The 23,203-nt window shown below is 47.1% G+C and overlaps 1 protein-coding gene across 3 annotated transcripts in view; it reads right to left on the bottom strand.

Annotated features, from left to right (window-relative positions):
* Nucleotides 1-23,203, bottom strand: part of RASGRP1 (RAS guanyl releasing protein 1) — a 78,511-nt gene that overhangs the window by 14,211 nt on the left and 41,097 nt on the right. Inside the window, exons 1-11 of one of the 3 annotated variants that reach the window (XM_034661182.1) lie at nucleotides 14,132-18,191; nucleotides 13,791-13,917; nucleotides 12,999-13,067; nucleotides 11,696-11,827; nucleotides 9,683-9,836; nucleotides 7,632-7,805; nucleotides 6,398-6,514; nucleotides 3,856-4,131; nucleotides 2,444-2,524; nucleotides 1,158-1,262; nucleotides 239-348 (exon numbers count right to left, since the gene is read on the bottom strand). In XM_034661182.1, coding sequence (XP_034517073.1) covers nucleotides 239-348; nucleotides 1,158-1,262; nucleotides 2,444-2,524; nucleotides 3,856-4,131; nucleotides 6,398-6,514; nucleotides 7,632-7,805; nucleotides 9,683-9,836; nucleotides 11,696-11,827; nucleotides 12,999-13,067; nucleotides 13,791-13,825 — 1,253 coding nt within the window. In that variant the 5' untranslated portion in view covers nucleotides 13,826-13,917; nucleotides 14,132-18,191. Of the gene's footprint in view, nucleotides 1-238; nucleotides 349-1,157; nucleotides 1,263-2,443; nucleotides 2,525-3,855; nucleotides 4,132-6,397; nucleotides 6,515-7,631; nucleotides 7,806-9,682; nucleotides 9,837-11,695; nucleotides 11,828-12,998; nucleotides 13,068-13,232; nucleotides 13,465-13,790; nucleotides 13,918-14,131; nucleotides 18,192-19,500; nucleotides 19,607-23,203 lie in introns of those variants that run through there. The other 2 variants (XM_034661181.1, XM_034661183.1) reach the window with 2 other exon arrangements.

Raw genomic sequence — 23,203 nt, 5'->3', positions numbered from 1 at the left:
ATTAAATAATTGTTTCTCATGATCTGGAGGCCCAAGCAAGAAATAACACTAAAGGTTTTCTTATTTATAGTTGACTGTTCCTTAACTGGCAGATTTATGAAACCTTCAGTTCTGAGGCATTTAAAACACATGTGTTTTCCATGGTCTGTTGTGCTCTGAACCCAAACCAGACGGGCGTTCATTTGATGCCGGCTCCCTTAGCACCAAGAGCCTCCTGGTCCTGTCCACAAACGCTCACCTGTCTCTGTCCATCACACAAAAGGAAAAGGGGAAGCTGGCAGCAATCTTCTCAAACTCTTCCTGAGAAATGTACCCATCCTGGTCATGATCGTAGTTCTTGAAGACGGACTGTGGGGGGAAAAAAGGAGTTTCTTTGGGGATTACCAAGGTGAAACCAATCATTTCTCCCTTGAGCCAAATGACGAAGGGCTGGAGCATCTGAGAAAAGCCTCTCCTCAGCCTGAACGAGAGAACGAGGGAAGGTGCTCTCGAGGCTGCGGCAGAGAAGCAGTGGGGCGCATGGCAGGTCTGCCCGGGCCAGCATCTGCAGGCGCCTGGGGCTTGTGGATCCATTAGCACATAGAGGGGGCCACCTCTCTGGCTATGGGATGCCCCTCGCTCGTTGCATAGGGGCTGTTCTCCCTCTGCGCTGCCCCCTTCCAGTGCTTCTAACAGCCCAGCTGGAAGTACTCCGTCCCTCTTAGTCCTTGACTGCTCATGGTTCTGTCACTTGCTGGCTCTCACTTTTATTACACTGGATTGGTCCACAAGGAGGAACGTAGAAACACAAGAGTATGTGCTCCCTCCTCGACAGTAACCGTGAAGAGAATCAAGAGTGCCAAAATTTTCAGGATTAGATTCTCCTTATCATCCTTACTTAAACCTTTTCAAACACCTCATTGCCTCCCAAATCAATGGCCAGCCTTTAAATATACGCTCTCCTGCTAGGTCTTCAAGAGGAGGCCCATGGGTGTTTGCAAAATATAACTTGTGAACTGTCCCACAGGCACAGAAGGATGTCCTACAGGACCACTAATAACAGGTTTCAAGTTTCCCACCTTTACGTTTCTGCCACCGTACCCCCCCCGCCCACCCCGCATATAAAGCCAAGCCAGGCTGTGCCTTGCTTTTGTCTGCTGAAACACAGCTGTACTTACATCCACCATCCTCTGGACGTGTTTGCTTATGGTCTTTGGGTCTGGTTTGGGAGATACTCCAGAGGCCCAGTCCACTACTACTGGTGGTTTTGAAGGTGTTAGTGGCTGAAATGAAATATTCAGAAACATCTCCATGACTACAATGTACAATGTACAGCTCCTTCCTGTCCCACCACCTGCTGGCTGCATCTGTGGACAACCATCAGCTCTGTGCAGGGGCAAGGAGCCGCGAGCCCACGTGCAACTGTAATCTTGGCCGATGCAAGTGTGGTGCTCACAGCTAACAAAGTGCTCCCCACATATATTCTCTTTATCTACAGATAACTCAAAACTCTCCATTCCCTCTGCATTAAACCTTTTGTCGGAGCTATCAGCAAAAGTACAGTGGAACAAGCTGAGATGGAATCTATCCCTATTTGAGACTTGGCCCAAGTGAAAATCTCTTCCAAAAATGGGAGAATGTACCCTTTCCATGAAGTGCCCTCTAGAACACCCTGAAAATGGAACCTGCCAAATATCTGCAGTGAAGAGTTTTCTTTACGGTAGGAGCTAGGACTTCATCTTCCTGTGTAGAGACAATGGAACCTAGCCACCCAAGCAGAAATTGGACTATGTATGTGCGGATACTTTCCCCCCTTGAACACTGTGTTAGGGGGCTCGTAAGTTTCCCAGGAGACTGGGCGGGGGGGCGGGGGAATACTGGTCCTTCAGAAGGAAGGCTGAAATTTTCTCCTGCCTGGAGGAGAGGTGGGCAGACAACCCGTGAGGGTCCTACCGCGCAGCACCGGCACTGCGCTGTTTTGAAGACTCCTCAGCACCAGAGGTCAAAAACCCCAGCAGACTGCTCTCTCTGACCCAGATGAATGTAGGATGGTCAGTCTTTTCTAACTGGGGTGCGTATACTTATCAAAAAATCAGAGAAGAGAAGCAACTGATGTGGGGACACTTCATAATAAATAGGAAGGAGCTGTCACGATGGCCCACAAGTCTCCCTTCTTTACTTGGCAAATCACCGACTGCACACTCACTGGGATGTGCTTAGGGCACATAGTCATTTACCGTGCCTGTATTCCTCTCATCCCTTCAAGTAGACTGTAGGCTCTATGGTCAGGAACTACTCATACATACGCTGAAGCCCTGTTCTGAGCACAAGGTTGGGCACAGAGTGGAAACATAATACTTATTAAACTGAATAGAGGTTTGTTCCCTAAGGTGACGATCTTGACGAGTGGCCTGTAAAGTACCTGTTACATGCAGGAATCTTAGCGTGAAATATGAAAACTCACCGGGGCTTTGTGGTTCCTTGGTTCCCGAGCATAGGAAAGCTCATAGATTTCATCTTCAGTGTAATAGAGATCTAAGGACAACTGCGGGTCAAAGCAGAACACGGTTATTTGCTAGGATGCTGTTTGCCTTTCCCAGGTCCGATGTGTTTCTTTACTCTTCCAGGCCATTCTAGCAGTTTGTTTTTACAATTCACAAAGTTTGGAGTGTGTAACACTTACTAATAGGGCAAGCATTAGTTCCTTCTTGTTTTAAAATGTTTTTAAATTGTGGAGAAATGTCAAGACGTCCTCTTTTAAAATGTAATTTAATATCTAAGCCTTTAGAGCTTAGGCAAAAGGCCCTATCTGGTTAGATGGTCCATGCCTCACTTGTTCCCTACAACAGAACCCAGTTTAAATGATAACAGGTATTATGAAATGATATGAAGAGTTGATCGATTTCATGTATCTTAAAACCATAAAATCTAGAGGGGAGAGATCTTAGAAATAATCTTGTTCTTAACCTAGAGTCTATGGATGGCTTCGAGAGGTCCAGAACTCATGTATATTTTTCTGGGAAGAATGTTAACAGTTTTCATCACATGATTTGTGATTCAAAAAAGTTAAGATCAGTGTGTCTTTTCACAGGTGATGTCTATGGCTGAGACCTGCCATGGTCACCTGGCCACCTGCCAAAAGGGCCAGGATGTGAACCATGGGGCTCTATCAGAATCATCATGTAAGGGAAGAAGAGGCTATAATAATTATGCCATTCTGCAAAAAAGCAGAATAAGAACTAATTTTAGAACTGAAGGAAGTTACAAGTTACCCCAGAGACTAATTTCTCTGATTTACAGAGAAGGAAACAGATGTAGAGTTCCATGCCCCCAGTCACACAGCTGGGCAACCACAGAACCGTGGGTCTGGAAGGGAGTTCATCTGATCTCACTCTGGACCAAAGTACAAATCCTGCTGTCCTCCACCACAAGCGTTACCCTATTCTTCACTTGAATGCCTCCATTTTTTTTTTTTAACTCACTGCTTTACCCTTTTTTTAATGAGAACACACTCTCTCCATCTTTTAGGAAGCCTTAGATCCTGATTTGCTATCAACTCCTCCCAGAGAGTTTCGGATTGCTTTTGCAGAGGGGTGGGAAACAGCTTTAGAAGTCCTCAGGGCACACTGCTTAAAAGCACAACCTCTGGAGTCCCACCACCCGGGTCTGCATCCAGGTTCTGCTGCTTAATTGTGTGGTACCCTTACCAATTTTACCTTTGTGCCTCAGTATCCCTACCCATAAAATGGTGATCATAATAGTATCTACTTCTGAAAGTTTTTGTGAGGATTAACTGAGCTAGTATCTGCTAGACTGGAGGGAGTGGTGGGTGGCACACGGCTTGTCCTTAGTAACCGCCTCCTGTGGGAGCCTCACCGTCAGCAGGTGCACCAAGTCCTTGTTGGCCTCCAAGGGCGGGGCCACCTCTTGCAGCTGGACCAGCTCATTGATATGATTGTAAAGAGCCAGCAGCTTGTGGACATTGACCTTCCCATCCTCCAGATAGTCGGGCATGGCTTCGTACAGGGAGATGAGGTCCTTGAGGTGCACCCCCAGGATGGGGATCTTGAATTGGGTGCACTCCCCATAGGCTCGCCGGTAGTTGTCATAGTTTCTACAGGAGGACAGCAGCTCAGTCATCTCACCCAGAACCTACAAAATAGCAGAGACCCAGTCACAGGCACCCACCAGGCAGGGTGTGTTGTCCGCAATACTCTGAGCCCCTCCCAGCATTTCACCCATCCCGTACTGGTCGGGCAGGAGGTGATTTATCTAAAAGTTGCAGACTGTGACTCCCAAATTAAAACTCCAGTTTATTTCAAATGTCGGAGCGTATCTACAAACTCAAGGTATGCTTTACTTGGTTATACTACATAACTGAAAAATTTTAAGTGTGGTCTTACCATTTTTATAAACTTTTTAAAAATAAAAAACCTGAGATACAAATTAAAAAGGTACAAGAATATATAGTACACAGTAAGTGTCCCTGTGACCTCTGTCCCCGGCCACGCAGTTCCCCTCCCTAGTATCCTCTGAATGCTTCCAGAGACAGATGTGGAGTGTGCCGTTGGGGGTACTGACCATATTGCATACACGGGGAGAAGCTGGGGGCTTCAGTGGTCTCCAGCAAGCTCCTACTCTGTGCTGCGCTCTGTGGACCCTATCTCATCGGTTCTCAGGTGGCCGAAGTTGAGCAAGCACGTGATACCCCATTCACAGACTGAAATCCCGAACTGGAGACCGGAGGACTAGAGGACTAGACCGAGTCCCAGCAGGGCGTGCCCGAGGATCAGGCGGAAGGCCTGGGGGCTCCTCATGGGCGCCCACACCCTGCCTGGCCCTGAAGGGACAAGCTGCTCCCCAGCACAAAAAGGGAGTGGCCAGATCTGGGGTTCTTGACAAACACTCCTGGTTCAAGGGGGCAAGCAGTTCACAGAACGCCAGTCCCCATGCGTGACAACCAGCTTCCTCAGAGGCAAAGATGGGAGGTAAAGACTAACCCCAATCCTGTTACAGCACAAAATAACTATTTCAAATGCTGCTGGAAATTCTTTTGATACAATTGTGGCCCAACAAGTACCATTTCTCTCCAGTGAAGACGGTGAGGTTTGAAGTGCGCCTCCCTCAATCACGGGAGCGGCAAGCGCCTCCTCACCCGCCTCTCTGCAAACGGCCCGTGAGTGGGAAGTGTGGGAGGGGCTCACAAGACGGGACCCTCACAAAACAGTTTCGCTCCCCCTGGGAGGTGAAACAGACGACCAGAGGAGAGAGGGGTTCTTGCTTTCATCCCGGCCTCCTCAGAGCTGGGCAGACTGCCCTGAGGGCCACGCAGCCTCACACACGGAAGCGCTGCTGAGGGGGCTGCAAGCTGGAGAGGAGCGAGCTCGAGCTCCGCAGTGGGATGACACGAGGGCACGTTCGTCCCCATGACTGTCTCCCTCTGGCACTTCGGAGACCTGGGCAAGTTTTTTGATGGCTCCACTGAGTGTCGCCAGAACTAGTAGGGAACTGGAAGGTGGGGGTGGGGTGGCATCCCCAGAGCTCACGGTGCTGAGAGCAGGGACAATGAATCCGGGACTTCCCGAAAGCAGGTTGAACAGCTGGGAAAACAGGACAGTGGTGTGCAGACATGTCTCCCTAAGAAGAGCCTGCACGCAGCTTGGGAGGACGGGTGGGGGGCAGAAGGGTTGAGGGTAGTAAGGGGAGGGCTGGCTGGTCCTCACGTGAAACGAAAACACTCAGAGAGCAGTTGTTAGCTAACCCATACCATATGTAGCTGCATTTATATCTCAGTGTATCTCAGTGGCTTGTATTCGCAGTAACAGCCCTATGTTATAAAGGACTAAAGTCTACTCTGTAAAATCTGAAGGGTGTAAAGGGCATAGGGCATTTAAGAAAAATACTCCTCAATAAAACACTATTACAAAACAGCATCTGAAAAGCTCATTTTCAACTCTCTGGAAAATTCAATTATCCAGAATGTCATTCTCCAAGACATCTGGATAGGTAAGTTTCTAACGTGTCACTCACCGTACGTATTTGACATACAAACTGAACTACGGTCCCCTGAACCACTCTTTTAGGAAAACATTTTGGAACAAGTTACTGGAGCAAGGGAGTCGGTATTAAAGACCGTGACTCTGAATATTCATGGGAGTACAGGAGAGAGGCGCACAGTATTTCAACTGACCAGTAGGGACATGTGCAGTGACACAGGCCAGACTGAATCACAGTCACTCTCAGACACGGGATATTCCCATTCTATGGGTTTTCTGGGGGGTTGCCTCTCTGTTATTTTGCCTAATCAATTGAAGGGTGATATGGTTTGGAAATGCTCTCTGGGTTGGCTCTCAATAAATGTTGGTGCTGATCCTGGGAATGCTAAGGGGCCCTGGAGGAAGGAGGCAGCGACACTGACCTTGTTGATTTCGTGCGGGACATGCGAACTTGTCTCCTTGAGCCTGGAGATTGAGCTGTGACAGAGCCCACCTATCACAGCCATCAGGGTATTGAAGTTCTGTAGCTGGTGGAGCTTCTGTGACAGAAAATAGATGAGGGTAGTCAGTGTACATGTCAGTTACACGCCTCTCCACCCTGCACTGCAAGTCTTCCTAATACTGGTCAGAGCCTAGCAGTCAGGTGGTGTGGTTTTCTGACCATTTTCCACTGTCGGCTTAACTTCAGACCGTATCTAGCAAGGAGTCGCATCTCCCTCCTTTGTTGCACAGTTCGGTGGGCCATCCTCTACATTAGTGGTTTCTAAGAACCACCCAAGTACTTAACGCAAAGATTTCTGGATGCAAGTGCAGCTATTCTGATTCCTGGGATCTGGGGCTGAGCTTAGGGATAAACCTTCAGTTAATATCAGAACAGGTGGGCCATGTACCAAACTTTGAGAAACACTGGTTTTGACCATCCAGAGCTAATAATATTTTATATCCTTCATCTCAACCAGACTTTTATTTTTAAGGACAAAGACTTTGTGTTATTCTCTTACGCCATGCCAGTGCCTGCAGGACAGTCACTGGGAAAGAGGAGCTAGAATCCCAAGGGAATTTCAGTTATGTGTACTTATTACCTGTTTTCCTCTCCTCAGATGCTTAAACCGTGCCTTCAAACATTAAACCAGCCATTCGACATGATACGGGCTCAGAAACCTAAGACAACCAAGGTGGCCCAGCCTCAGTAAAACTGGGGAGACTGCCCTTTCCTTTGCCATGTGGCCCAGAGTTGGGGAAACAATGTGGGCTGGGAAGCACCTTCTGAATATGTTAACAGATCCAAATAGTGCTTTTAGACACTGAAAGGGCACCTGGCTGGCTCAGTCAGAAGAGCGTGTGACTCTTGATCTTGCGGTCATGAGTTCGAGGCCCATGTTGGGTGTAGAGATTACTTTAAAATAATACGTAAAAAATTTTAAAAAGATTTAAACAGATCTAAAAGTGTATCCTGGACCCCTGAGATAATCAGTATGGTCCCCACCATACTGCCCTTATAGAAAAGTCACCATATCTAAATCTGGGACAGTTCACGTCACATAAACTCCACTGTGGTTCAGGAGGGGAAAGCATCTCTAACGGGCAGGCTGGCTGGGGGTAAGAGGGGATACTTTACCTCATAGCCCAGGTCCAATTCTCGTTCTAGTCACTGACCTGAGCCACCTGGATGAACTTGATGAAGACTTCTGCCCGGAGCTGCGGGGTGGGGCGGCTGAGAACCATCAGTTGTACCCACTGGGAGATGCCGTTACACAGGGCGATGGACCGCTCCATGGTGGGGTTCTCCTTCACACAGCTATTTATGAGGTAATTCTGATAATCGGAGAACTAGGGAAAAAGAAACCCATCAGGACTGGCCCTCTGGTCGTCCAGGAGATCCAAGAGGCACGTCACTTCTGATCTGTTGGTGGTTCAGCTGATGCTATGGGACAGAGGAGCTCCTGGCCCTCCCCTTGCGTGTCTACCACTTGATGAGACTGGTGGGAAGGAAATCTTTCTTATTCTACCCAGAGCGTAGTTTCTCTACACCAAAAGTCATTAGGCCCAAGTGGATGTGTCCACACAGCAGTTAATCCAAATATTGTAATCTGAGTAGATAATGATACTGTCCCTTCTAAAGAATACAATATAGAAGAGAAATCTCAGTAGAGACAGTCCCTGACTAGAATGGTTTGATTTAGGATTTTTTAATCGTACAATGTTGCAAAAGCCATATGCATTCGTAAGAAACCATACTTTGAATTTTGAATCTGGATCTTTTCCCAGACTAGCCATATGCAGCGCGAAACTCGTGACACTGGGCAGCGAGCTGCGGCTCCCAGGCAGCCACGTGATCACGAGGATAAACAGCTGATATGCTCACAGCCATCCTGTACTCTTGTAAACGTCCTTTTTCACTTTCAGCACAGTATTCAGTAAATTACGGGAGATACTCAGCATTTTATTACACATAGGCTTTGCAACAGATGATTTTGCCCAACTGTAGGCTACTGTAAGTGTCCTCGCACACTGACGGTGGGCTAGGCTGAGCTACGTATGATGCCGGTAGGTTAGAGGTATCAATGCATTTTCGACTTGTGATATTTTCAACTTACAATGGGTTCCTGGTCCGATTAACCGTACGCTGAGTAAGAGCGGTACTGCTTCTAGCTCTGTGGCTGAAGTTAAGGGGAAAACACATAATCCCCTCAAAAATCTCTCTCTCCCCACCCCCCGCACCTCCAACTGTTTTCTTAACTTAAAAGTGGGATCATAAACGCTGCCCTCTCTAGGTCACGGAATTGTTAGGAACGTAACAGTGTCTGAAAGCACTGAAACTTTTCAGAGTGCTGCACACGCGAGGTGGTACTGACAGGATAATCATTAACCTCGCGCAACAACAAACCTGTTTGGATTTCCTCTGACTCACCAGCTTGAGCCGAGGCCAGTGGTTAGCTATTGTTTGGTGACCACAGTTTTCCAACTGGACAATGACGCTGACTATGGCTGACTGTGCACCTGCAGCGGTCTCCGCAGATCATGGCCGAGCAGTGACTACAGCCATCTCGTCCCCATCACCCACCGACCATACTCTTCAAGTGGCAGAACCAAGAGGGAGGAGCCGTCTCTGCTCCAACCTGCGTGGGGAAGCTTTCGGTGCGGTTTCCCAGCTATTTCGAGCTCTCTGCTTCCGAACTCCCCTTTGAAATCACGGCTGAGCCAGTGATTGCTGAGGGTGGAAAAATACGAGCAAAAACGACTCGAGGGACACAGAAGCAATCTTACTGGTTCTGAGAGAAAGTTCCCATGGCTCCAGTGAATACATTCATATACCCCTCCCACTGTAAATAAAACATCGAATCCACTTATTTTTTAGAATTAGTACTATAATAAGTACTATAATTAGCAGAAAATATCAAACGCCACTCCGTTCATAGCAGAGAGAAATTTCCCTCCAACTACACTGAAGGAACCTATTTGGGAAAACTGCTTTGAACTGTGTAGGAAAAATGAAAAAATCCACCCCCTGCAATCCTCTCGTCTGAGGGGATGATGCCACCCAAAAGAAATGAAAGTTCAAGCCGATGTCTTCATTTGCAAGTGGAGCACGGCCTCCCCCTGGGGGGGGTCCTAGTGCTACAGGGAGGTGGACAGGCGGTTCAGTTTCTCTGCTTATTTTCTGAAATAACCCGGGGAGGTTTCTCTCCTGCCCCGTAAGTACATACCGATATCCTCCGGAAGGACTTGAACTCCAGGTAGGTGAGGTGCTCTGACAGCTCCTCTGGTTCCAGATGGTCAAAGAGCAGGGAGACTTTACGTTTCTTGCTGGTGTTTGATTTTATCCTTTGGGTCAGTTTCCTGGACCAGTCACGGGCATTGCTTTTGTGGGGAAACATGATGGGGAAAAGTAAATCAAAATTACTTTTTAATTCAAGTACATCCGTTCACATTTCCCACGAGATATACAAAGCACCATTAATTAGCTAACTTTCCTCGGCCAAAACAAAGCATTAAAAGGTTTCCCCAAATCACTTTTTCCCCCCTATGGTACCAAGTAGGAAAGCCGTGCTGGTTTTCAATGAAACTTCTGAACACATCATGGGACTGGGTAAAATGTGTTTCCTTTAAGGCCGTGGGAAGGACAGTCTCAGGCATCGGTCAGTTCCCTGGCCTTTGGTCCTTGCTCCTTTGTCTAGCCCCTGGCCTCTCTGCTGCCTCCATGCCTTCTGTGTGTTCCTTCATTCTTAGGAGGGTGACAGGGGCTCCACCTCAAGGTAGTAGGGCAGCTTTCATGCCAGGAGAGCACAGAGAACCACAGAGACGAGAAGCCATACTGCAGGGAATCGTGTAGGAACATGTGGTCACTCTGGGCAGACTTGGGGCATTTTCCTCAAATACTCCCAACCATGGAAATGACCAAGGAAGCCTAGCTAACCCTAGGGTGCCCTCCACCCCACATTTTCTTAGACTTGATCCATTAGTTTTCTTAGAAATGATCCTTAGTTTCAATTTCCTTCACTAAGGAAGCAACAGGAAGCAGCCATTTTAAGAGGTAGCAGGGTGCAGATCTGTTTCCCAAACTGGTATTGATGAGAACCGTGTCCCTGTACAAAGGGTTCTGTGGTCAAGTGAGTTTGGGAAAGGCTAAAAATTCCGTAGCCCTGTTGGTCAGTGAACATGTTATAGAGTGAGGTGCCAAAGGGAAGCCTAACTCACTACTTCTCAAGTACTGGTCAGGCAATATCCCACTGACTACTTCCTAAAGAATGCACTGTGGAAAATCTCGGTACAGGACAGTCGCCAGGGACACGCTGGGACATGGTGGTTGGGGCCTGAGAACTGCCCCATGCTCCAGGTTCTTCATCTTCAAAATAAGAACCTGTTACTTTGAAATTTTATCTTTTCTCTCAAGTTGTAAATTCTAAGCAGAGAAGTACAGAGAATCCAAACGGGCATCCCCAGAGCGATGCCCTGGACTACGCAATGGGGTTCTGAAGTCATTCCTCTGTGGCTGTGGCTCAGTGCGCAGAGGGCTGTCTGAGCCCAGCTTCTGCTCTGCCCCTAACTGCGTGACCCCAGATGACCTTGCCAAGCCTCCGGTTCCCGGGATGTTGCATGAAATGATCTCTAGAACATGTTTCAGTCCTAGAATTCTATATCCTAGGGATTTCTATGATTCCAGAATAAAGTGGCCACACTGCAAACACCTTAGTGCACAGTGTGCGTGTGCGTGTGTGTGACTGTCCTCTCCCCAAATGAGGAAAGGCCCTCATTTTTCCAGAGTGATAAGAAATTCAAGGAATAATCTGAACTATTCTCGAGAGCCTTCCCATCTCTGCAAGTCTAAGTGTCTCTTGTAGACATTCGTATAGGATAGAAACCCTCTGCTGGATCCATTTCTCAGCAGTGCCTTCCCCGAGGCTGCAGCTGCCGAGGAAGCATCTAGCACTTTATTGTCTCATGATCTGGATACATTTTAGTCACATCTGGCTACCTGATTTCTTCTCCACCAGAACTTTTCCCCCTACTCCTTGATATCAGTCATTCACAGCTTTATCGCCAGGAGGCTTCTCTGCTTTTCTCTTGAACATCAGTCTTTTCGCTTTGGGGATACGATCTGAACCTGTCGAGGGGCTACTGGGAGTGGGGAAAGCACGGCCGTCACAGCATGGGCTGGCAAGCCAAGCAGCCCAGCAGGGAGGTGGTTTGGAAAGATGCCTCAGAGCCTTGACACTCACATTTGAGTTGTATCGATCAGGCGGCAGTGTAACTCCTCACCACAAGCCTTCACCAGTTCCTGAAACTCTTCCATAGTGTTTGTCAAGCTGGCATCCATTTTAAACATGATCCAGAATTCTGTTATCCAGTACCTACAAGGTGGGAGTTATAAAAAACAATCCAAAACTGAAGCCAAGGACTCATGCTTTGGTGGGTTCTTCCCGCGAAGAGGAATCAGAAAAAGACGGAGGCTGCTTTGTCCTTCTACGTGCCTGGGAATACAGCATATATATTCTATATACAGAAGATAAGGGGGTGGGGTGATGGTGTGGGGGATGGAAAGAAAACCACCTGCTGACAGTCCTCTGCCCCTCCACACACCATATGCTTTGACAGGATAGGCACAGCACAGCAGAAAAAGCGATGGCAAAGATTTAGGCACAATCATGTGTATCAGAGATAATTATAAGGGATATGGTTACGGACAAACCAAATGTCCAAAGATGGGGTAGTGAATCTGTAAATTACACTTTCTCATATCTTATAATACAGGACCATGAAAAATAACATCCACAAAAAAGTTTTTAATGACTAAAGAAGATGCCTATGATATTAAGTGAAAAATATAGGATACAAAAATGTATTTTGATCTCAACTATGTTAAAAAAACTGCTTAGAGGGGCGCCTGGGTGGCACAGCGGTTAGGCATCTGCCTTCAGCTCAGGGCGTGATCCTGGCGTTATGGGATCGAGCCCCACATCAGGCTCCTCCGCTGGGAGCCTGCTTCTTCCTCTCCCACTCCCCCTGCTTGTGTTCCCTCTCTCGCTGGCTGTCTCTATCTCTGTCAAATAAATAAATAAAATCTTAAAAAAAAAAACTGCTTAGAAAAATGACAAAGGAAATATTCCAAAATAGGTAGTGGGATATGAAATAACTATTACTATAGTTATACTCTTTACTGTATTTTCAAAATGCTCTGAGTTATATTACTTTAATACTTAAAAAATAGTTATATTACTTTAATAATTAAAAACAAAATGACAAAGAGGTCCTTCATTATGTCTGTATCTCTTCCCATGTCATTTGATACCAAAATGCTTTAGGACTGAAGAAGGTGTTGGTATCAACTCAAGCTCCGGCACACCAGCAAACACTGTGCTCCAATAAGGAATCTCCAGGCAGCACTGCCTTTCCAGTCTGCCCAGAGGTGTTCTAGAGACAGGACAGGAAAGCTGGGGTGCATGAGGAAAGAACTGAAATCCCTTACTTCATTCTTTCATTTCACCCCACTTTCACAAGTCCCAACGTACGTAGAAACATTACCTTACAAAATAGCAGATCTTCAGGCAAAGCCCTGGTGAATTCTTTGCCAAGGCATCCTTATAGGTAGGGCTGTGGTTAAGGGAAATAGAAGCCTCTGTCATAGAAACCAAACAACTTCTCATCTTTGGAAGTATTTGCTAAAACCACGTCTTGCCCCCCCCCCAACGTTTTCTTATTTTTCTGGCCATAGGATAAAAACCAACTTGATGTGTGCAGCTGTGTGTGTATTACCACCTGGAAGGGTGATGATGGTGACTTCCTGCGGAGCCCACACCTCCTTATGGGAAGAGGTCCCAACATCTCCTTCGCAGAAAGGGAAGTAGGAAGCCAACAGTGTGAGAAGGTCCTGGCACAAGCAGCCTATATGGACTGAAGAAGGGACACATGACCTCCTGCCCATGTCCAAGAGATCAAGAGTCCTACTGAAACAAAAAGAGGAGACCTTTCGGGGCACCTGGGTGGAACAGCGGATAAGCGTCTGCCTTCGGCTCAGGTCGTGATCCCGGCGTTATGGGATCAAGCCCCACATTAGGCTCCTCCGCTATGAGCCTGCTTCTTCCTCTCCCATTCCCCCTACTTGTGCTCCCTCTCTCACTGGCTGTCTCTATCTCTGTCAAATAAATAAATAAAATCTTTAAAAAAAAAAAAGAGGAGACCTTTCTTCTCTTTTCAAGTGTTTTGAGGAATGGATAAACAATTTGTGTGATAAATTAGAAGAAGGGGAATGAATAAATATCCAGATATACTGTCATGATAATTAAGATCAATAATGTGAACAATGATAACACATGCCTGGAGGAGGTCAGCAGATGGACCTTGGAAGTCATGATGGCAAGTCAGAGAAGGCCACGTGAATAATCCAAAATACAATCAGAGATCATGTGGCATTCGGAATATTCCAAATGAGAATGGTGCCATCCTAAGAATATGAAAGAACAGTGAGATCCCATTACGTTGACCTCTTTAGAGATCTGTGGAGAGAATATTTATTTTACAAGCCAAAGAAATGCAAAATCCAATCCAGTGGTACCCTGCGTGGGTCTACCATCTTTGGTCACCAGACTGAGGAATCAGGCACCATGTGCCCTGCAAGGCTGTACCCTCTCTCCTTTCTAAACACTGTGCCGTCATACCTGTGGTACAGGGTTCAGTGAATTCCTGCGGGGCCCCTGCCAGGAGTCCAGTGAGCAAGCTGGCAGAAAGCTCAAGGAACTGGGCGGGAGTGGTCTTCCTTCAATGGGCACGTGTATTTCAAAGCCCGGAAAATGCAGACGTAAACATAGGAAAGTGAACGCCACATCTTAGGATCAGTGCTTTTGATTGGGAAGGAATCTGAGCATTCGGGGATTTGATATCCCTGTAATGTTTAAGAGCACATTAGAATGATAGTCTCAAAACTTCCATCTGGAATATATAATTAAGTGCTTTAGACTTGTGGCTTTAAAATGAAATTTTATTAAGTCTAATCATGGCTTTGGAACTTCTAAAACGGTGTTAACTGTTTATAACTTTAATAGTTACACAAATTATTCAGAAGTCAGGAAGGCATCTGAAGTATTTAAAAATCATCCAAAATGTAAAATTCATAACTGTAGTTTACAACCATGGGAAGTATTCAGTTAATTAGCATTATTCAAATTAACCAAACATTTTTCAAGGCCCCTTAAAAATGGTTGGTGAAACTTGCTAGACTTAGAGAAAGAATTTGCAAACTCAACTTGAAGCCCTAAAGAAGAGCTGTGGCTGTAAAATCTGTACTTTCCAGAAAATCACTTTAATTTAAAAACTAAATTTTAATAGATTTACCGCCTATAATATCTGTCCTCAAAAGCACCAAAACAAAAACAAAATACAAAAACACACATGCATGGCAACACAAGAAATATTTTAAAAATAAGTCCAGGCAACCGGCAAACTCCACGAAGTAAACGCCTCTTGTCTGCTGCCTGCCCCTCTTTGGGCGTGAAAGATAAAAGAGTGAAAACCAGGACTTGACGCGTCTTCAGGCCATATCGCTGAGGAAACACCTGCCTCAATGCAAAGAGCTTCAAGCCCAAGGCACATTCTAGATAAGTATGGCCCAGATTCTATATTTTATTTGATGCACTTGTCAAAATATTCTTTCTTTCTTTTTAATGAGGAAGGGACGAAAAACATACTTCTTTTTTAAAACAGCTAAGCAGATCTACAAATCAACAAGGTGTCTTTTACCGCAGCAGAGCTTTCATCGGGTCGCTCCCTGCCCGTCCCTTCCAACCTCTCCCTGTGGTGCCCGAGCCGAGTGTGTGGGCGGGACCTGAGTGAATGGGTCAGTGTGCACGCGAGCGCTCCCAGCGCAGGGACAGGCAGGACGCCACGGGAGGACAGGGCCTCCCCCTCATCAGAGCCCCGAAGTCACAGCAAAGGCAGCCCTGGAGTGAGGAGGGCTCCGCTCTCTCACTTGGGGAGCCGAAGCGAACGCCCAGCACGTGTGGGCCACTATCAGAGTCTCGGGCCTCCGCCTCCCAGGGCTCATGTCACTGTTTGCTGGAAGCTTCAGGCTCCACACGTTTTCCTTCTCTTCCCCGCCGGTGTTCTGTGAAGGACCAGTACAGTTCTGACTGTACTTTGCAGGCATTTGAGCCATTCAAAGCGTGCTTTAAAATCTTTTCAACGATGAAAAACCAGGAAACATCAGGAAACCATGGGCTTACTTAACTAACAATTCTATTGCTTCCAGGTCAGAAAACAGAGACCCTAAGTGTGAAGAAAAAAATCATTCTGCTGCCAGTGTTTAACCTGGGTTTCAAGGACAGGCAGTCTTATTTCATATTCCTTTCTTAGAATCTTGTCCTCCGCCCCAGACCAAAGCGTGAATTTCTCACCTTAAAGTCCCAATATAGAATTAGACTATCCAGTGTTTTGCACCCATAGTCAGGCAACATTCATTATGTACTATCATGAGACGGCCCCTGAGCTAAGTTCTAGAGAAATGAAGATAAAGACGCCTTGGTTCCTGATGCTGACGGACACACGGACTAGCGGGGGAGACACGTAAACAGGTAAGTTACAGCATAAGCATTTTTAAATCTATGGTAAAAATATGTTTTTTTCTTAAAGTAACTTGTAATTAATTTTTTAGTACCTTTGCAACCTGTAGTAACTATGTCACAAACACAAACCACAGCAGCTAGACACCAAGCTTCTGCGGCATACCTGACAGAGTCATCTAGAGACCACAGCACCTATGTAGGACCCTGCAAAACTTAACAGACTCAAGTCTGCAGAGATCAATTCATTTAGCTAACAGAATAAAACTACGTGGCACTTTCCGCAATCATAGATGAAAAGCTTTTCAAGGCAGATTACATCCACACCAGAGATGTGAGAGACACTCACTTAAGCAATAAAAAACTAAAGTCACAGGAATTAGACAGATTTTCAAAGCACTGTCTAAGCACACTAGATGTGTTTTTAAAAGGCAGGGGTGTGTGGAAGGCTGAAAACGTCAGGAAAGATTTCACAGAGGGGTCTTGAAAGAGTCTGCAGGCAATGAGGCAGGAAGAAGCGTTCTAGGCACAGGAATCGTAAGAGGACCCGATCCAGCTGGTGCACCGAGAAGTTCAGTGTGGGGGAGAAAGGGCTTCTGGGAGAGCTGCAGGGGGAGTAAAAGGGACACTGGGGTCAGACTGTGGACGTCCTGTCCTGGCAGCTGAGGGGTTGGGCATGACCCTGCAGTCTGCCGAGGCTCTGAAGCAATGGCCTTTGTGATCTGCTTCTCAGGAAAGTGACTTCAGAGGTGGCTAGTGAACGGGTGCACGTGGGTGAGAACAGCGGTCCTGGACAGAGAGGGGCCTCGGAGACAAGACGGAAGCCCACGCTGAGGCTGTGGCAGGGGATGGAGAGAAGAAAGCAGCTGAGAGTCATTTCTGAAGTAGAAACCCTGGGATTGACGGGTGGACTCCGTGGGAGGTGACAGGCAGGGAGGAGTCAAGAGTGCCTCTGAGGTCTCTGGTTTGGCTAAGTGGATGGGCCATGTCACCATGAACTGAAATTGAAAATGAAAATGCAGGTGTCAGAGCAGAATTAATGGGTAGTAATTGGGGATGAAGGTGGTGAGAAAATGAATTAAGTTCTGAGCATATTAAGATGGAATTGTCTGCAGCACAAACCAATCCAAAGAGTTTTTACAAAACGGTCTGCGTTAAAGAAATACAGATTTGGAACAAACTGAGGGTTGCAGAAAGGGGGGGGGCTGGGGTAACCAGGTGATGGGTACTAAGGAGCGCACGTGTTGTGATGAGCACTGGGTGTTATAAACACCTAATGAATCAGTGAACACTACGTCAGAAACTAATGATGTACTATATGTTGGCTAATTGAACTTAATAAAAGAAACCACAAGAAATACAGACTTGACAGTCCACAGCACAGAGGGACAGAGGCAGAAATCCTGGCAGGAAAGCACTCAGGGAAGGAGGCAGAGTGAGCAGGACACCAGGAAGCTGTCCCCCTGTTTAAGAGGTGCTTGGGGAAGGGGCTAGATGGGAAGCCAGACAGAGGACCAGCTGCCCAGGAGGGAGAGGTCTGGAGAGGACAGAGCCCAGAGCAAGCAGAGACAGAGAAGGGCTGAGGGGCGGAGCCACCAGAAGGCCAGGGGTGACGTCAGAGGAAGTCTGCATGCACGGGTGGGGGCCCCAGCTGAGCCAAGGCCAGTGCGACTCAAGAGACTGGGGGTAGCGAGTGCAGACCACGTTAGCAGGGTTGTGCCTCAAATTTCTAACCCTGACGATGGAGGGAAGGCAGGGTGGAGCGTTCATTTTTAATTGGGGGAGACTTGACTGGGTTTCAGGCTGAAAGGCAGGTGTCACTGAAGGGGCAGAGGTGAAAGTGGGGGAGGGGTCAGAGCCTGCGAGGTGTGGGGGTGAGCAGGGAGAGGGGAGGGGTTCTGCGCATCCTGAGGACAGCCAGGGGCACAGTTTAGTCCTCCGAGCAACGAGTTTCTCACTGAGGAGGTTGGGACAATCTGGGGAAAGGAGAACTGCCGGTACACGGAGTTAATAAAAAGTCGACCGACTCTGAGTCCGCTTTGTAATGGGTTAGAAATTCTCTGCAGACCCCCCAATGTTCATAGCAGCATTGTCCACAATAGCTAAATCGTGGAAGGAGCCAAGATGCCCCTCAACAGATGACTGGATTAAGAAGCTGTGGTCCATATATACAATGGAATATTACTCAGCTATCAGAAAGAATGAATTCTCAACATTTGCTGCAACATGGACGGCACTGGAGGAGATAATGCTAAGTGAAATAAGTCAAGCAGAGAAAGACAATTATCATATGATTTCTCTCATCTATGGAACATAAGAACTAGGATGATCGGTAGGGGAAGAAAGGGATAAAGAAAGGGGGAGTAATCAGAAGGGGGAATGAAACATGAGAGACTATGGACTCTGAGAAACAAACTGAGGGCTTCAGAGGGGAGGGGGTGGGGGAATGGGATAGACTGGTGATGGGTAGTAAGGAGGGCACGTACTGCATGGTGCACTGGGTGTTATACACAACTAATGAAGCATCGAACTTTACATCAGAATCCGGGGATGTATTGTAAGGTGACTAACATAATATAATAAAAAAACATTAAAAAAAAAAAGAAATTCTCTGCAGACCAGACAGCCGCTTCCTACCTGACGCTCTTACTACAGAGACCTCCGCCAACGCTGTGCCCGTGGGACCCTTTGATACGAGAAGTAAAGATTTGGAAGTAGGTTGACAGAAGAGATTGGGTCTCTTCTGGAGGCTTTTTACTTTTTTTTTTTTTTTTTTTTTTTCCCATAAGGTGAACAGGAAGGGGTCAGGGGTGGAGTACAGGGTTAGAAGAGAGCCACCAGTCATGACTCAATGCTAAGGCCCCGGGCACAGGTATACGGCGGTCCCCTCCCACCTACAGTCCTTTCTCCTGAGGCCATGGCTTACAGTGTCCCCAGCAAGAGGGAGAGGGCAGGCTCCTTCTCCACCCTACTCAATTCACACCCCGTAAGAGGGTTAAAATCCAGCAGGGCTTGCTTGGCCCATAGGCAGCAGAAGCATAAAAGCACCAGGGCACTCTTCAGATACCGTGGGGCCACGAAGCTTTCTTCAGAAGCTGGGGAAGGGGGAAGAACAGGACAGGAGAGACAGTTTATCACTGCAGTCATGACTGCACCCTTGTCAGTCTCACAGGACAAGTACAAATTTGACTAACCTACAGGAAAAGGATTCTTACTGGAGGGACATACTGAAGACCAACGGTTTCTTTGACGACTGGCCGGAGCAATCAGCACTGAAGATACTGCCCCGCCCAAAAGCGGCGACACACACACATCGGCACACACGCACAACCTCCATACCTCTGAAAGCCCATTTCAACCCATTTACCACTCAGAGTTATTCCAAACCAATCCAAATGAAAGCAAATGTCAAACTGCAAGATACTTCTGAAGAATCCCACTGGGCGCCCGGCAGCCCCTGTGCTGAAGGATATAGGCTGATAACTTTCTGGAGCAGTTCGGCAGACGGAATGATAATTCGGTGCATGGTCAGCATGACTTGCAACAGCTGGTTACTTCGACACAGGTTTCCATCTGCATCTGAAAACACAAAAAGCAGCATCTGAGCGAGGCCCCCTGAGCAAAATGAGTCCCCTGCGGGGACACCTGACAACCCTCCATTCCCCGAAGGTGGACGGCCAGAGTGGGGGTGCTTCACACAGTGCTTTTCTCCTCCCACCTTGAGCACCACAGACCCCTCCCTTCTTTGCTTCTTACCCTCCTGCTGTGTTCTCCCCCTCCCAAAATGTCCATTTCGATGTTCATTAGCCACCCCACCTGAAAGATGGTAGAGTCTCAGGAAAGGAATAAAACTTGCACCCTACACACCCGTCTGTTGAAAGCAGAAACACAGACAAGTTTTATGGGGCCCAAAGTGCATATAATGGGGAGGGGGGAGGTCCTATCTAGGGTCAGAGTAAAAAATATATAGTCTTAAGAGATTAAATAACCTCCTTTTGAAAAATTTACAAGAACATGCGATCATAGGAATACATTTCTAGGGCTCTCTCACGGCCTTGGAAGGGATTCCTGCCAGTGAGGGGCCTTGAAATATAAGCTTTCCTAGCTTTATGGGCAAAATGCCTCTGGATGAAAATAAAGGAGGAAGACCATAGGCAAACATGACATTTGGAGATGATGGCTGGGTTACAAGTATCCACGATGGTTCATTTCAAAAGATCATGGTTGGCTAGGTTTTCCAAATCCCAGCAGGTACCAAACATGCATTCTATACACGGGCATGGGGTATAAAGATTTCCTTTGGAGTGGTTTCCAAAATCTTTTCAACACTTATGGCATGAAGTGTTAGTGGCTGTGTTGGTTATTTGGGGCCAGATCTATTCTCTGTCCTTCACCATGGCTTGCTTCACCCTTGCCAGCCAGCTTCCAGGTGGGGTCAGTCATGGGGAAGCATCAGCAGGGGTGGGACGCTTTGGCGCCACTCCCTGAGAGCAGTTCTGGGTCTCTTCTTCGGTGAATGATCACACTGGCTGGCCTGTCCTTCATGACTCCAGCTCTTCCAGAGATCTAACACTGCTGATCTCCACTGACCCCCTGGCCCATGGGTGGGGGGAGGGGCAATGACATCTGGTTGTTGACAGTCTGGGTGAGGCATCTCTTAATTCCACCCTCATCTCTGGAAGCAGTTCCTTCGCTCCAGTGCTCTCATCTAACCCAGCTGTGTGAATTTGGTTCTCTGGTGGAAACTTGGATGATTCAGGGCAAAGTATCCAAGGAAAGAACAAACACGACTTGCCACAGCACTTCAGAATTCTTGAAAACACATTACGCAAGAGAGGTGGTCATTTTCACTCTTTCCAAACACACCAAATGGTTAATGAAGGGCACCGGGCATTTGGGCTCCGAATTCAGGAGTCCTGGCTCGCCCGCAGACGATGACCTGAAGTCACAGTTCACTTAGAAACTGCATGTCAGTGGGCCGGATCCCTCACCTTCCCCTCACCAAATTCAGGGATTTCTGCGTGTGTTGTTCCTGCCCCCGCCCACCTGCCCCCATTTCCCTGGGTGGCCTTTCAGAGGCTGTGGCTTCCACTGCGCGCACGGTCTCCTCCTCTCTCAAGGGTGCTGATCCTGCCTCTGCCCACATTCTCTCCCGCATCATCCACTTTCCTCTCTCTCTCCTGCTTTCCTCACCCATGGCACTTAAACACGATGTGGCCAAGCCTTAGGTTCTCGCCAGCTCTAGGACTTCTCCATTTCTCTGTTCCCCTTTTTAGCAGGGCCTCACTGCCATCAATTTCCCACCTCCCATTCCATTTCCCACTGGTCCGTTTCGACTTCAATCTCTGCTCTCCCAGGGAACAGTTTATTTTCAAGGTCACCAACCAGATCCATATTGCCAAATCCAATAGCTTGTTTCACTGGCTTCGTCTGACTTCATGATTCAGGTTGCATTCAACCCAACCCAACCCAACCCAATCCAACCTAAGCTGACAACCCTCTTTCCCGGAACACTTTCTTCTCTTGGCTTCCATAACATCACACTGTCTCAGCTTCTCTCTCACACTCTTCTTCTGTCTCCTCTTCCTCTGCTGAGCATTTAAATGTCACCATGCTCTGAGGCTTAGTCCTCCCACTTCTTTTTAAAAACAATTTAAAAAATTTGAAACTTCTTAAATTTTAAATTAAAAATTTTAACTTTTTTTTCTGGGGTGAACTTATCTAGTCCTTTGGCGAAAACACCATATATTTGCTGACGACTGCCCAACTGATACCTTTAGCCTGAGTACCGAATTAACATGTCCTACATCTTTCCTCGGCAAAGCAACACAGAGGTCTAATTTCAAACTTAACTAACTCATCCCCTGCACTGAAACTCTTGACCTCGCTCTCCCCCCAGCCCAGCCCTCCTCCATTCTTCCTCATCTGGGGAAACGGCACCACCAACCACCCTCAGAGACATGAACAGAAAATCTAGGAGTCCTCCTTAATTTCTCACTTTCCCTCCCAACCAATCCATCAGTGACTCTTGATTCTACTTTCAAAATATACCTCAAACCAGTCCACTTCTCTCCATCCTTGCCATTACACAGACTAGCTGTAGACAGCACTGTCTTGCACGAACCCAAATGACCCCCCCGCCCCGCATCCTCTCTTGTCCGTTCTCCACATAGAAGCCAGGAGGGGGCCCGTAACCAGGTCATGTGCTTCATACCCTTTAATGGACCCCATCCCACTTGTAATAATATCTCCCACTTCATTTCATACCACATAACTCCTCTCCTTCCATTTATACCTCAGACCCTCCAAGTTTATTCCTAACTCATAGACGTTGCACTTGACATTTCCTACAATGTGGCCTTTCTTCCCTTGGCCTAGTCCTGTCATTCCAGTCTCAGTTTCTTTTTTTTTTTTTCCCCTTAAGATTTTATTAATTTATTTATTTGAGGGAGAGAAAGAGAGCGAGCGAGCACACAAGCAGATCCCAGGACTCTGGGATCGTAACCTGAGCCGAAGGCAGACGCTTAACTGACTGAGACACCCAGGTGCCCCCCTGTCTCAGTTTCAATGTCACACCCTCAGAGAGGTCTTCCTTAAATTGCCTGAGGTAGCCACTACCCTGCCTGAGATTTTTCATAGCACTCATCAAGACTAGAAGTTATCGTTTTAATTTTTATTCTGAGTCTCCCCTAGAATATAAGCTTCATGAGACCTGAGCCCTGTTTCTTCCACAACTTTATTCCCAGGGCCTAGAATAGTGAGGATACATGTCGGGTATTCATTAAACATTTGTTGAGTACATGAGTGAACGATATCAAATAGGACACACCTTAACTTTTCAAATGTCTTTGGATATTGAGTTTGCTTTTGTCATTACCTATTTCACTGATGATATACATAATATACGTATTTGTTTTCCTCTTGGCCAAAGTTTACCAAAAAATCTCCAGTTTCCAACTTGACAAATCATTTTTATGAAGTATTCAGTTAGGCTGGTTATAGTTCTGCTGATCTTTTTTTTTTTGTAAAGATTTTTTAAAACGTATTTATTTGAGAGAGAAAGAGAGCAAGCATGAGCAGCAGGGAAGAATAGAGGGAGAGGGAGAAGCAGGCTCCCCACTGAGCAGGGAGCCCGATGTGGGGCTCGATCCCAGGACCCTGTATCACGACCTGAGC

This window comes from Ailuropoda melanoleuca, chromosome 5, assembly GCF_002007445.2.
Source record: "Ailuropoda melanoleuca isolate Jingjing chromosome 5, ASM200744v2, whole genome shotgun sequence".
Classification (NCBI taxonomy): domain Eukaryota; kingdom Metazoa; phylum Chordata; class Mammalia; order Carnivora; family Ursidae; genus Ailuropoda; species Ailuropoda melanoleuca.
This window is presented reverse-complemented; position numbering and strand designations above follow the sequence as displayed.